The sequence below is a fragment of the Kogia breviceps genome, chromosome 13, assembly GCF_026419965.1.
Source record: "Kogia breviceps isolate mKogBre1 chromosome 13, mKogBre1 haplotype 1, whole genome shotgun sequence".
Taxonomy (NCBI): domain Eukaryota; kingdom Metazoa; phylum Chordata; class Mammalia; order Artiodactyla; family Physeteridae; genus Kogia; species Kogia breviceps.
Window position 1 is genome coordinate 70,867,196 of NC_081322.1, and position 15,358 is coordinate 70,882,553.

A 15,358-nucleotide genomic window follows, 5' to 3' on the forward strand; every position below is an offset into this window, starting at 1 on the left:
ACCCTCCTCCCACCCCCAGCCCCCAATTTCCTTCTCTTCCTGCTGCCTCTTTAAGGCCTGTGGGTGAACCCAGGGAACTTTGTCCCCTGCCATGAGCTTTCAGGAGTGGTGACTCCTGAGTGTGATTCTGGGCAAGTCACAACTTAGGGGCCTACTCGTGAAACTGATAAAGCTTAGGTTGTGAAATCACCAGCTGAATCAGCAGTCATACAAGGTATGGTGGTAACTTACTGATTTCCAATCAACAGCAGCTGAGAGACCAGTCTTTCCACTAGAAAGCTTTGACTGAGACTTCCAATCTGCGTTAATTTATTCCGTTCTTTGGAAGCCTGGCCTTTTAAACATGACCTACGAGTCTACCCAGCAGACAGAAACCCAGGAATGTGGGCAAAGGATGGAGGCAGAGAGGGCTTCGAGGGTAAAGGGTGAGAGGCGAAGGTCACTGGCCTTGACTTAAGGGTCTCCAGGATGGGTCACGAACGCACCAGCAAGCCCAGTGCTGCCCTTTGGCGTTGCAGTTTCGAGTTTCGCATCCTTAAACTAGGTATGATCATTTCGGTTCCATCACAGAGCGCTCAAGGCTGTGTACATGGCCCTCCTCAAAACCCCCGCCCACCGCGTGCCCCCCACCCCTAATGAAAATAGTATTGTTAACCTTGCATCCCAGCTCCTGAAGCCCCAAGCTCCATTAATCTGAGGCCTGCTACCTGGGTGACGGCCAGAGGGGACCCTATGCCTGCCATCCTGCAAAGGGCCGTGCCCAGGCCCTGGGGGGTGGAGCGGCGGGCAGGTTCGCGGGCACAGAGGGCGGCCCAGCTCCTAACCCTGCGGCTTTCGCCGGCGGGAGCGAGAGCCGGCTGTAGGCGGCTCCTTCCTGTGCAAACTTTTCTGTCCTCTTCCTCCTCCCGCCCTCCCCACCAGCTTCTCGACGCCCGGCGTCCAGCCTCCCCGCCCTTGTCGCTGCCTCGGGGTAGCCGCGCGCCGGGCAGCGCGGTCCTCGGCGCCGGCCCCACCCCGCGCTCCGGGCCGCCAGGAGCCGATGGCCGAGGCGGGCAGGAGCTCCGCGGAGTCCCCGGGAGAGCCGGCCGGGAAGGCGGCGGCCGAGGTCCCCGAGCCCGAGGCGCCCGCCCGGCCGCCAGCGCCTGCCCTGCGCCGGCTGCCCGGGGACATGAGCCCCCGCGGCCGCTCGCAGAGCGACCTGTCGTCGTGCTCGAGTCGGGGCCGCCCGCCCCGGGTCCACATCTCCGGCTCAGGTAAGGGCAGCTCGGGCGCTGGGGGCCGGGGGTAGGGTCGGCGCGGGCAGGTGGCTGCGATGGGGACCCGGCCAGCGCGGGGCGTCAGCGGGCAATGGCCCAGCCGGCTGGCGGCGGGAGTGGAGGAGGGGCTGGGGAGGGGGGGTGTCGGGGCTGGGAGAAGCTGAACTCCCCCACCCCACTGCCGCTATCCTCCTTGGTGGCCGGCGGCTCGGAACCCTCGGCGGGAGATGCTCCGCCCCGGCTGGGGCTCCGGGTGGGCGCGCGTTTCTCCCGGGCGAGATGCACCCGCCGGGATGCGGAGCGCTCCCACGCGGCCGTGCGGCTCTGCGGCGCCGGGGAGCCCCGGCTGCTCTGGTTCTTAGGCTTGTGCTTCGGGAAGAGGAGCCTTCCCTCGGTCTTCAGCGCGACTTGGGTCCCTCGGAAGCGTGCAGTCCTCTCACGGTGGGGTTAGGGGGTTGGGCCAGTGCGCGTCTTGAACACCCTCCCAACCGCTCCTGCTTCTGAAACAAAGCCTGCCTTGGGGGTTTGCTGGTCCGAGGACCCGGAGTATGAGTTTTTCCTCCCTGTAAAACCCAACGCAGGTGGTGGTGAGAGTTTGGCCGTCATCCTTCACTGTTTGACCAAGCCTGGAGCCAACCCCTCTGCGGTAGCACCTGCCCGCGGGTTCCCCTCTGCCCGGTGTGCACCCCCCGCTCCGGCTTCGGCGACTGCTCGGGGCACCGGACGGCCAGAACGAGGCTGAGGGCCGGTGCTGCCAGCGCGGAGCTGTGTAACGGGGGGCAAATCGCTTAACCTTGTCTCTCACATCTCGGTGTTTAAAGTGGGAAGGAAGAGTGTGGAACTACCACATGGGGAGGTTATGGGGGGATTAAATAATTAATGATTTAAAAATGCTTTTCAACAAAGCATTCTCCTAAGAACTGTAGAACCGTTTTAAAAAGTCCACCAGGCTTATTAAGTTTCTGCAGATCGTTTTCTGATTTGCAATCTCCGGAGGATGCGTGAGAGCTGGGAAGCTGGGACTGGAGCTAACATCAAATCTACCAGTAGCAACGACAGGCCCTACTGGGCCTGCACCCTAATGGTGCAGAGCTTACGCCCTACCCTCCACCACTATTCCCTCAGGCTCTGCGCTCGCGGGCCGGACCTTGAAGCGCCCAGGCGACCTCACTCCTACCTGAAGCCTAGTTTCCCCTTCAAAAAAAGGCACATTGCCATATCTCTGACTCCACTCCACTGGCAAGCCAGCTCAGTTTTCCATCAAAGCCCTCTTTCTTATTCCTTTTTAAAATTTTTCTTTATTTTTAAAAAGATTTATTTATTTATTATTTATTTATTTTAGGCTGCGTCGGCTCTTAGTTGCGGGCGCCGGCTCTTCCTTGTGGTGCCCGGGCTCCTCTAGCTGCGGTGTGCGGGTTTTTTTCTCTCTCTAGCTGTGGCACGTGGGCTTAGTTGCCCCGTGGCCTGTGTCATCTTAGTTCCCTGACCAGGGATGAACCTGCGTCCGCTGCGTTGTAAGGTGGGTTCTTTACCGCTGGACCACCAGGGAAGTCCCCTCTTACTTTTGTAATATCGCTTTTGCTGCACAACGTGTATATGTAGGAAACATCAAACGTATTGTTGATCTGACTTCGCAGATCACTTTGGTTAAAGCTGGTTGGAGTTGTTAAATACAGGTAGTGGGATGTAGGTTATGGGATGTTTGTGAAGAATCTTCTGCCAGATTCATATTGTGGAAAGTATTGAGTTGAAGGTATTTTTCCTCCTGGTTTTTATGTCTTGGCCAGACTGAACTTGACCCCTGGATAATCTTGATTGATTTTTTTTTTTTTATAAAGATTAACCATTCAGGTGACTCTAAAGAGGCAACTGCAAATGTGTCCAGTTGGTGACGGTAGACAAAATAAGCATAGCGTGTATGACCATTTTTCATTTTCATAGATGGAAATCAAGGCCTAGACGTAGAAAAGGGGCAGTAAAAATCTTTTAAATGTGTATGTGCAAAGTGCCCCTCACATGAACTGTAAACTTCAATTTATAAAATTATTTTACCTCCGAGAACTCTGTGCCTTCTGTACTTTTAAAGGATACTAGGGGGCTTCCCTGGTGGCACAGTGGTTGAGAGTCCGCCTGCCGATGCAGAGGACACGGGTTCGTGCCCCGGTCCGGGAGGATCCCACGTGCCGCGGAGCGGCTGGGCCCGTGAGCCATGGCCGCTGAGCCTGCGCGTCCGGAGCCTGTGCTCCGTGACGGGAGAGGCCCACGTACCGCAAAAAAATAAAAATAAAAATAAATAAATAAAGGATATTAGGAAGTGACAACTTTCGGCTGAGTTGTCCCCTGCACCCCAGGATGCTGACCCATGTGTGAAAGTGAACTTCTACGTGAGTGTATTTTATCTTCAGAACTGAGCCTTGGATTTCTTAAGGAGCAGGCTAAACGTGATGAAGAGCTCCCTGCCTTTCTTAGGAGTCAGAGAGAAAATGAATGAGTTGGTCCCTCACTGACACACACACAGTATCTCTCTAGAATCCTGCAGCCTCTGCAGCCAGGCTGGATGGATGGAGAATCAGCCAGATGACTGAGCTGATAACAGAATTGTCTTAGAGACACAACAGGAAGGTTACAACCTCTTGTGAAAACATTCCTTGACCATAGGGTAGCCCAGTTTCTAGGCCCTCCCCAGAAGTTCTGGCACACAAGGGGGCAGTATCCAAGGCGAGATCGTATGTGGCCTGGCCAGAGCCAGCCCCAGACCAGCAGCCCCGGCGTCATCTCAGAATCTTGGACCCTACCCCGGACCTACTTAATCCCAGTCTGCATTTCACAAGATCCCCAGGTTGTTATAGGAACATTAACGTTTGAGAAGCATTACTCTCTGCCACTGGCTTGCAGAGTTGGTTACACATAGGAGTCCCTTGGCGAGTTAAAAAAAACCACCACCACAAAAATCACAGCAAAACAATTTATGGCTGGGTCCCAGCCCCAGAGATTCTGATTTAATTGGCATCAGGTGATTCTAATGTGTGGCAAGGTTTGGGAACCACCGTGTTATGGCCTATATATCAGCATGACTTGCTGCCATATGTGTTGTGATATTGTGACCAGGGTTGGCCTGGGCAAGTGTAAGGCTGAAGACTTTGGTTTGGTACCCTCTCACATCCCTACTGGTATCCTCCTCTGCTGCTTCCACCTCCCAAGTGGCTTTTCTCCCTCCCTTTTTTTTTTTTTTTTTTTTTTTTTGCGGTATGCGGGCCTCTCACTGCTGTGGCCTCTCCCGTTGCGGAGCACAGGCTCCGGACGCGCAGGCCTAGCAGCCATGGCTCACGGGCTTAGTTGCTCCGGGGCATGTGGGATCTTCCCGGACCAGGGCACGAACCCGTGTCCCCTGCATCGGCAGGCGGATTCTCAACCACTGCGCCACCAGGGACGCCCTCTCCCTCCCTTTTTCGATCAGCTAGTTGCCAGTAAGTCCTTCCCAAAGGTTAATTTGGAATAAAGAGTTAATTACCTGCTGGGAGTCTTTGGGAGAGTGTTGTGGGGGGAGGGAACTTTGCAGTGGTGCGAGGCTGGGAGGGGGCGGAGGAGGAGAGGGAGGAGAAGACTGCAAAGTGTTCACCGAGGGTTGTGAGAGAAGAGCCTCACTCCAGAGCAAACGGCCATCCCCATCGTCACCCCACATCGCAGCACTGCTTCCTTTCTGCCATAAAAGAATAAGAAAAACTATGAAACTCGAAGTTTTTGCCTATTATGCCAATAAGAGACAATCCAATACAAAAAAATATTTTTAAAAGACCAGCTCTGTACTTGCACTGTATTGATACTGTGGCGATATCACAAGAGAATCCACTTTCTGTTTGTACTTTATTGCTGGATTTTTGTCAAGAAAAGCATCTCAGGCTTCAATGGCTTTTATGTAACTTGTGATTTGAATAGTTAATTTTTCACATGATAAAAATGCATGTACTTTGTCAGCAAAATCTCTAGTTTTAAATTTTAAAATCCGTACAAAATGTGAAGAAAGCCGTATATTTTCAAATAAGTATATTTTAAAAATATAACTGAAGTAAAATTGGAATTGATACATCAGCCCTGTTATTGAGCTTAGAAAAACATTGCTTTATGGTTTTGAATTCACTGTTCTGGAATTCAACAGAAGTTCTGGATTTTTAAAATCTAGTATTTCTTTGTAAATAAAGTGGTGTTTTATCCATTAAAAAAAAATAAAATCCCAAAGCAAGGTTTTCATGATATATGGACAGGTGTTCTCTTAATTTTCAGGTCAATCTTCTTCCGCATTGGGAACTTTAATATATTCAGCGGGTTCTGATGGTCTTTTCTGTTAAGCCCAACGTTTAGTAAGTAAAGAGCCTTAGGACACAGTCCAGGCCTTACTCCTGTTGTAAGCTCTCGTCAAGTACTGACTGTGGACCTACTGTGTACCAGGCGCTGTGCTGGACCCATTGGGCTGTAGGAGTACCAAGAGGCGTTTGCTGTCTTCAAGCTATGACTCTTAGTCTTGCACGTAGGGCTGCACAGAGCAGAAAACATTTGAGCCACCTTAAAAAGGGCGGTATGAGCAGATGGGCCATTTCGTCAGCTTGGTGTCCAGACACAGTCTCACCTCTTCTGGTACCCTCATTCATCCCTCCGGCATCCCTTTGCTCTAGTAGACATAGGTGTGTAGGTAATGGCAAATCCAGTATCTTTGTCTTGAGTCTTTCATCGCTGGCGTGTTCAGTGCCTAGTGGAGTGAGAACCTAGTCAAACTAGATGTTCTGTCCATCCACGCCTGCTACTACCTGGCCACTGCCACGAGGTGCTGCTGTCCAAGACGGGTTCTGCAGTTGATGGTCCCCTGTCCCACTGGGGGAGGTCCTTGTTGCCCACACCTTGCCGGTGCTTCCAGAGTGCGTCCGACTGCCCTCTAAGGTTCTAACTACTCCAGTTGGTGTTTGCAGGCTCGGCCTTTGTTATCCAAAGCATAATGATGTGCCATGCCAGGGTGGGGAGGTCCCAAGGGAACTCTGGGGCCTGATCACAGAGGGGCTGGAGCAGCCCTAGGCAGCGACAATGGGTGCCGCCAGGCTCACTTTCCATTCACATAACTCAGAGTGGTTTTTTGTTTTGTTTTGTTTTTACCAAAAAAAAAAAAAGCCCATTTGGCTCTGGGTGTACTTTCTGTCTCTGCCTTCTCACAGGAGAGTAAAACCATCCTGCCAGGAAAGGCAGGGCAGCCTGGGCAGAGCAGACAAGGGGGGCTCAAATGCAGCCTGTGCCCTGCCCTGGCCGAGCTATACAGTCTGGGGTGGACCTGCATGACCCCGCCTCCTCCAAGAAGGGAACCTTTTTCTTTATGCAAAGGCTGTGGGCTTCCCACCCAGCTAGGAGCTGCCCACTGGTCAGGCTTCATCTCAGAAGGGGTGCCTTTATCTAATGCTCACAAAGTCACCATATAAGCCAAGATGATCCTGTACCCGAGGTTAAGACATTTAAAAACTCAACATCACCTGTTACCTTGCAGCAGAGGCTGAAACACTAAAAATCATCTTCACCTATTAGGTGAGCACATGCCTGTTAAGTCAGGTTGCGCTTGACTTGGAGCTGAGATCAGAGAGCTGTCAAGAACGGAAGTGGTCCTACGGACCAGTTCCTCTTTCTCTTCTAGCGCTTCCTCAGGGATGGCACGGCCTCCCCGACTCTCAGCTTCTCTTTGCCTCTCTGCTGCCTAATCTGAACAGATTCTCCTGCTGAGAATCTGTTTTGTGGGTGCTTCCTCATCCATCTACTTACACAAACCCTACCTCATAGCTCCTACCTCCCCACCACAGCTTACCTTCACTTCCTCTTGGCTCTTGTCCGTATTTTACCTGGACAACTTTCGTCGTGTTTTTCAGTTCACATTCCCTAGAGAAGATCCACTGTTTAAAGCCACAGGTCATAGGTCACACAGAGGTCACAGAGACATTGTCTGTCTTGATCTGATACCCACCCAAACTCAAGCCAGTTGTGTCCTGGAGGGTGAAGTCTTCACTTAGTGCCAATAAGGTCACTTAGGAGGAAGTGAGCCGGGGCAGTTTCATTCATTCATTCATTCAACGAATATTTATCGAGGTGAGGCCTGCTAGAAGCCAGTCACTGTTCTAGGCTCTGGATGTACAGAGATGAGCACATATGGTTCTGCAATTTGGGGAGTAAGAATGAAAGCAGAAAGGACATGGCTGGCCAGAGACAGCAGCATGTGTAGCGGTCTAAGCCATTGTTATTTGCCATGTTTATGCTCAAAAAATGACTCGTGATGGTGGTAATGACTCTTGTTCTTGTTTTCAGAGGATGCCTGAAGAGCAAATTATACCTAAACTGGGGAAGCTCTAGTTGTCATCAGTAGTTCAATAGTAGCTTTGAGACTGCTGGCAAAGCCGTGGATTTGTTTTGAGCTCCAGCCACTGCAGGTGGTACCCTAGGTGAGGGAGCATATCTTGATTTTTTTCTTCATTCATTCAGTCAACAGACAGCTAGTGGGCTAAATACAGAGGCTGTAAAGACATCCCTAAAGGAACAGTGAGGGGAAGACAGGCAAATAAACCAATGACTGCAGTGCCACCAAGTCTGAGCTATGACTTGTGCCCAGTCCTGGGCCTGGGGAAGAACGTAGAAGGCTCAGCTATAGGAAATGGCTTCGGGGAGGGTAATTAGGAGGGGCTTCCTGGAGGAGGTGAAACCTATACTATCTCCAGGCAAGAGGAGGAACAGGAAGATGGAGGAGGAGTGTTTGGGGAGAGGAAAGAGTACAGAAAAAACACCAAGGCCTGAAACAACCCGGCATCATCAGAAAGCACTCAGCAGTAGGGTCCTGGGGGAGAGAAGGGAGGTTAGGGTGCTGGGCCAAGGCCAGAGACTGAGAGCTTCCTGTGTCTGAATGCTTCCCGGGAGACACAATTTAGGTGAAATTTGTAAGGCATTTGCAAGCTTGATAGGGGGCATGTTCGGAGTGTGTTCTGACATGGACCCTGAGGGACAGTGGTGGGGAAAACACAGCCAGCTGAGATTCGAGACACAGAATCACAGTTATTATCGGTGTGATCCTGGTCAGGTTATGTCCCCTCCTTCCGCTTGGCTTCCTTAGATCTGACCTGGAAATGATTAGTAACAGTAACGCCTAGCTCACAGGGTACATGTGAAAGTGCTTTTGGACTTTAAGTGCCATGTAAATGGTGGCACCTTGGGCACCCGTCTATTACAGGACTTACTATGGTGTCATAAACTCTGCATCCTTCCTCGTGCTGCAACAGCACTGAAAACAGAAATTATGTTTAATTGATTTGTGCATTCTCAGTGCCAGATACGGGGCCTGGTATATAGTAGGTGCTTACTAAATATTTATGGACTTACTGCATGAATTCCCTAAAAGTCAGTTCTTTTGACAGGAAGTCATAAATCAAAAAACTAGGCGAAGTGATAAAAAATATAAATGGAAAGTTGGATAGAAGCTGTGATCTCCAAATGTTTAAAACACACACACACACCCCAAAATTAACTAGAGTGTTTTTGAAGAGCTGTTGATGAAATCCTGAGCGCTTCCTTGGGAGTATTGTGCAAACCTTCCTTCACAATATCTTCGTAAGGGAAGCCGTGAATGTCAGTCCAGGCTCAGGCTGCTGTCGGGGATTCTGCAGCCTCCTTGCAGGGCAGTGCTGGGTGTTGGATGCAAGAGCGTAGGCAAGAGGGCTTAGAAGGAAGTGAACTTTCAGGCGAATCCAGTCCTGCATATTTATACATGCTATCACATTTCATCTTTATAGCAACTCTGTGACATAGGTAAGTATCAGCTTCACTTTTTAGATAAGGAACCTGGATTCAGAAAAATGGAATAACCCACCCAGTCCCACAGGTAGCAGGGAAGTAGTAGAACAGATACTCAAATCTTTATGACTTCAAAGCTCATGCTCTTTTCCTTACCTAATAGAACCTTAGTGCACAGCCATCGCCACTCAGGGAAAATGACTCGTATGTACCCCACCACCAGGGAGGAAATCCAGTTATGTTTCACTCTACAGATACTATTCTGAGATCATCAGAATAAACAGGTTTCCATCAAAAGGTCATTTTCAGGCCCTAGCCAGTTGTCTGTCTATTTTAAGGTCTATCCAACCCTTCAGATATCTAGTATAAACAACGAATTTGGATTAACTGTAAAGGGATTCTGGGATCCTGTATTTTCAGGCAAGCATGCTTCAGTGATCATTACTAAGTGCATTCTTTTAACCTAAAAGTACTCAATCTTGGAGTCATGTGTGTAATTCATGCCCAGGAACCATATCTTGTCTCAGAGTACAAGTGTAGTTTCAGTTACAGTGAAGCTCGGAAAGAAAACCCTGAAGCAGCTTTAGGGTTTTTAAAACACCCTACTGGCTGACTCATTATCTTTGATCACACTAGCTGAAATTTGCACGGAGAAGTGGGTTGCAAGGCTTGCCTTAGAAAGGTCTCTGAGATCTAGCTCCCTGTGTGACCTATTGGCTAAAACTTGACATTTATATACCTTACTTAGCAGTTTCTCGATGCCTCTGTGAAGGCTTGAGAAAAAGTAGCTATTGCTTACCCCTCATAACAGGAAGAAACTTGTGACTTCAAGAAAAGTGCATTATCTGTCTCCAGAGCTCAGGGCTGTGACTAGGGTGGGAATATCATCGGTGTGATGCTTCAATTCTGGGTCAGCAGCTCAAATATTTTAAGTGTGTGACGTATAGTTTATGGCCATGATTCAGGTCATCAGGTTGGTCTGTAATCTTTCACCTTCATACCTACCTGAATGGCGTCTTCTTTATGGGTCTCATTTCTATTAGATAATAATTGAGTTACCTAAACATCAATAACAAACATTTGTCAAATGCTTCTTCTCCAATCTACTGGGCTTTATAAATCCTTGATTGCTGCTTCTGTAGATGAAGAGGACAGAAAGGTTTGATGATGACAAAGAACATGATTTGTATATTTAATAAATGGTATAGAACTTATGTCTTCAGATGAATGTTATCTCTTAGAATTGTCATATACTTATTCCAATTATGGAAGATATGCTTATTTCAATTAGGATTCTGCTGGGTAAAACAGTGTTTAACAAAAGCTTTATGATGAAAACATTCAATCCCTCATTTTGTCCACTTTCCCTGATTACAGCACGACTGTAGCTCTTTCCAAAACTCATGTCTAACTTTCAGAGACATGGATTTACTGTCAGTGGGGAGGATTTGAAGAGACATTCCAGAAATGGCCAGGATGGTGGCCACATTGTGGGAATACGTATACTGTCTCCCAGCGTGATGATTTTGGTGTGAATAACAATCCTTTGGACATCTAAGTCATTCACATTACTTTATAGTAATACTTCATACCCCCAGCATATATAACAATTCGATTTAGTGTGTGGTAACCAAGCAGGTCAGTTTGGGCCATTAACGTAGTGACTCTGAGGTTAAGAAAGTAAAGAAGACAATGTGGCATTTGTGGGAGGGCTTCAGTAAGGCGCGAATGAGAAGATTATTAAGCGATAGCAAGGATTTGCTCAAAATGAACAATTTTCCATAGCCAGGAATAGAGACTCCCTTGTTTGAAAGAAGTTTTTATTTTTGTTTGTATAAGGATATAAGAGCAGTTCAAAACCAATAAGTATGGGCTTCCCTGGTGGCGCAGTTGTTGGGAGTCCGCCTGCCGATTCAGCGGAGGCGGGTTCGTGCCCCGGTCCGGGAAGATCCCACATGCGGAGGAGCGGCTGGGCCAGTGAGCCGTGGCCGGGCCAGTGAGCCGTGGCCGCTGAGCCTGTGCGTCCGGAGCCTGTGCTCCGCAACGGGAGAGGCCACAGCGGTGAGAGGCCCGCGTACCACAAAAAAACAAACAAAAAAAACCCCCAATAAGTAGAGTTGTGTATCATGAGGACCCAGAACCAGGAGCTGATAAATTGCCTGTGGGCAAGGAGGGCGCCATCTCGCCATCACTTTTTTTCCCCTAGGGCTCTATCTATCTATCTATCTATCTATCTATCTATCTATCTGTCTATCATCTTCCCTTCCATCCTTGCATCCATCCATCCATGCACCCAGCCATACCAGATTTCTCTGCTATTACAAGCACTCATTTCCTCAGAGTTTCCGCATTCACACGTCTTCAGTTAGAGCAAACAGAGACTCCTTGGTGTCCTTGGATCCAGTTCCAAATGCCCAGCCTGGGTAGCCATTCCCATAACCAGCTATATCCATTGTACGGGACAAGCAAGTCTGCTGGCACGCACTCTTATAGGTGCGGACAGGATAGTTCTTAGATTGGAGATGGTTAGGATGGGAAAACACACCAACGGTATCCATTACCTCTGTGTCCCAGAGAACCAGCAAAGTGAGGAATTCCTGGGCTTCTGGGAAGCGAAAGTGCCCCCGAATAAAGCCAAATGCCTGTTAAGGTCAGAAAGAAGAAAAAGAGTCCGGTGGAGAGAGGGACAAATTAGGAGTATGGGATTAACAGATACAGACTACTATACATAAACTAGATAAGCAATAAGCGTTTACTATATAGTACAGGGAATTATACTCAATATCTTGTAATAACCTACAATGGAATGTAATCTGCAAACAAAAACAAAACCCCAAACGAATCACTATGCTGCACACCTGAAACTAACACAGTATTATAAATCAACTATACTTCAATTAAAAAATAAATTAAGTAAAAAAAGAGTGGGGTAGGGCTTCCGTGGTGGCGCAGGGGTTGAGGGTCTGCCTGCCGATGCAGGGGACACGGGTTCGTGCCCCGGTCCGGGAAGATCCCACGTGGCGCAGAGCGGCTGGGCCCGTGAGCCATGGCCGCTGAGCCTGCGTGTCCGGAGCCTGTGCTCCGCAACGGGAGAGGCCACAACAGTGAGAGGCCCGCGTACCGCAAAAAAAAAAAAAAAAAAAAAAAAAATGAGTGTGGTAATAAAATTGGATTGAATAAGGAAACAGTTGTCTTGATGAAGCGGATGTTCAGCAGCGCAGCGGGGGGTTTGGAGTTATGGGGAAGGAAGCAAGAAGGAGGGATCTTCCTAGGGAACAAGGTAAGAGTAGCAGGATGATGGACGTCATTGGCCGGGGTACAGGGTGGGGACACCTGTTGGAGGCGTGGGTCACAGGGGTGGATCTTATGGATTGAGGAGTGTGAAGTACACGTCGGAGGTGGTTTGGGTGTGAAGACAGACAGTCTCTCTTGGCCGATTGATGGGATACCCCATGTCTCCCTCCACAACCACCACACCAGCTGCAGGGTGCATATAATCGTGGTGCCCCCTGGGGCCCTTGCATTTGCATTCAGCCCTCATTGGTCATTGACCAGACATCCTGCACCCCGCATTCCTTTAGGAGCTTTAACAATGGCTCCCACACAGCAGATCAGGCCTGTGCCTCTTTCCAAACGGAACTCTGAGGCAGTGAGGCTGATTCAAACCCTGGCTCTCGGTGGATTATGTTCTCCCAGAGGGTGACCCTGGCTTCTGGGGCCTGTTTGGGGTGTGGGATGGCATTCCTCTGGCCTGGATCTGATAAGACATTTCTCAGCATAGGTTTAGAGGTTGGCATTAGGTCACATGCAGTTATCCAGATCAAGATTGGTAGTTTTTCACTGGGATGATGTTTCTTTAGGCAGCTGACAAACTCCCGGTGGGCTGGGAGATGAAAAATGTCTGTGGCCTCAGGCAATGGCAAGTTAAGATGGGAGTGTCTGCCCAGGCCCAGGAATACACTGGAGGGACCAGCAGTTGCCACAAAGCTGCAGAAAGAAAAAAGAAGGTGTTTTGAACTTTCTAGTACCGAAAAACTTACCCTGTGTGTCAAAATCTGTGTGTACATGTCTCCCCGACCCACGGTCCCGCTTTGGGCTGCCTGGCTGCCACTTGTCCCTTCTGTTTCTGCACACACATACTTTCACTGCTGCTCTCTGAGCCCGCTCCCTCCAAGGCATCCCTTGATGTTCATGTTCGCAGGCCCTCACCTGTGTAAAACTCTTACTGAGGCTGGGGGTGGAGGTGTCTCGATATGATTCAGCTGGTCCCTGCCCCAGCAAGGAAGCCCTTAATCCCAGGCTGTGGTTTTTCAGCCATCATCACCTTGCCTCTGTGCTCATCGTCAACAAGCAACAAGGGCATGCCACAAACGATGAAAAACTAGAGTCCTAGTCAGACCGCCCCCAGGAAGCACTAAGTCCACCATTTTCTTCTAGAAGGGGTGATGTTTCAGTGCATCAATGGACAGCTCACAACAACCTGCTGTAATGGCCTGTGAGTCCACATCTGATTTAGGTGACAGGGTTACAGTATCCAATTTCTCAAATGTTACTGTGCTTATGAATCGCCCGAGGGTCTCCTTGCAATTCAGTTAGGGGTGGAGATTGAGCTTCTGCATTTTCTTATAGGCTTCTAAGTTGTGCGGATGCTGCTGGCCCATGAACCACACTTTGAGGAGCAAACCTCTGTGGATAGCTTTCACCGGGCTTGTCAACTATTTTAAGGTTGGATTCCTTCTAGCACTAATGTAGCTTACAGTTCCATCTGGAAACTTCTATAGTGCTTGAAAGTCTACTCTTGCTTTCCTGTTTGGTAAGCCTGACTATGTATTATTTATAAGAGGTGGAAGCTCTGGAAGATTTAGTGAGAGGAGCCTTTAGAACTTCCACCCATGCAGGATATTTTGCTTTAAGAGTGCCCATGTCAATTGGCTCCTGGGATTTTATCTGTAAAGGCTTTATGCGTCTAGTGTCTAGCGGGTTTGCAGATGGTAGGATGAAGAGATGGAGATAGAATCTTTTCTGAGATATAATTTTCATATAACATTGTATTAATTTTAGGTGTACAACATAATGATTGATGTATGTATGTGTTGTGAAATGATTAGCACAATAAGTTTAGTTGACATCCATCCCTGCCTTCAGTTACAAAAAAATTTATTGTCATGATAACTGTTAAGATCTACTCTCTTAGCAACTTTCAAATACAGAGTACACTACGGTTCGCTATGGTCACCATGCTGTACATTACACCCCAGGACTTATTTACCTTATAATTAGAAGTTCGCACCCTTTGACCCAGAATTTTAAACTTTGACCCCCCAATTTTTGGTTTTTTTAACCTAAGATAAAAATACTTTAATCGGGCTTCCCTGGTGGCGGGCGCAGTGGTTGAGAGTCCGCCTGCCGATGCAGGGGATACGGGTTCGTGCCCCGGTCCGGGAAGATGCCACGTGCCGCGGAGCGGCTGGGCCCGTGAGCCGTGGCCGCTGCGCCTGCGCGTCCGGAGCCTGTGCTCCGCAAGGGGAGAGGCCGCAACAGTGAGAGGCCCGCGTACCGCAAAAAAAAAAAAAAAAAAAAAAAAATTATTTGGGCTTACCTGGTGGCGCAGTGGTTGAGAGTCCGCCTGCCAATGCAGGAGACACGGGTTCGTGCCCCGGTCCGGGAAGATCCCACATGCCGCGGAGCAACTAAGCCCGTGAGCCATGGCCGCTGGGCCTGCGCGTCCGGAGCCTGTGCTCCGCAACGGGAGAGGCCACAACAGTGAGAGGCCCGCGTACCGCAAAAAAAAAAAAAAAAAAGAAAAGGAAAAAACAACACTTTAATCACTGGAAACTCATGACTCAAATCCAGTTTTTGAGATGGCATTACTCCAAACATGTAAAGACAAGAGTCAGTGATGAATATGCACGTTTGAAAAGCTTTGCATCCATGTAAAGCTTTACATTTCTCATTCCTCATTTCTCAGTGTCTGTGATGCCTTTTGTAGAGAAGAGGGAGGGACTGAAGGGGACTGGAGTTGAGGTTATTGATGCCCAGACCAGGGCTTCTCTTGCATGTGAGAAGGAAGGGAGGCCTCAGGAACTTCTGCCCTGATGGGCTGGGCATGGACCTCCTTCCAAGGAGGCTGCAGACGCCACGATGTACCTGAGGATCAGAATGCTGGTGGTCCCTCTGAGAATCACAAGGACGCTGGAAAACAGCAGATTTGAGGATGTAATAAGCAGATGTGTTCGTCAACTGTGGTTGATGTTACAATCCCCACAGAAAATACCCTTTAGAAGTGAGAGGTGTAAAAA

The 15,358-nt window shown here is 49.1% G+C and overlaps 1 protein-coding gene across 7 annotated transcripts in view; it reads left to right on the forward strand.

Annotated features, from left to right (window-relative positions):
* The first annotated feature begins 1,039 nt into the window (after positions 1-1,039).
* Positions 1,040-15,358, forward strand: part of PHACTR2 (phosphatase and actin regulator 2) — a 254,793-nt gene continuing 240,474 nt past the window's right edge. For 5 of the 7 annotated variants that reach the window (XM_067010933.1, XM_067010940.1, XM_067010932.1 and 2 more), the window contains exon 1: positions 1,040-1,253. In XM_067010933.1, the coding sequence (XP_066867034.1) occupies positions 1,040-1,253 (214 nt within the window). The remainder of the gene's footprint in view (positions 1,254-15,358) is intronic. The other 2 variants (XM_067010947.1, XM_067010936.1) reach the window with 2 other exon arrangements.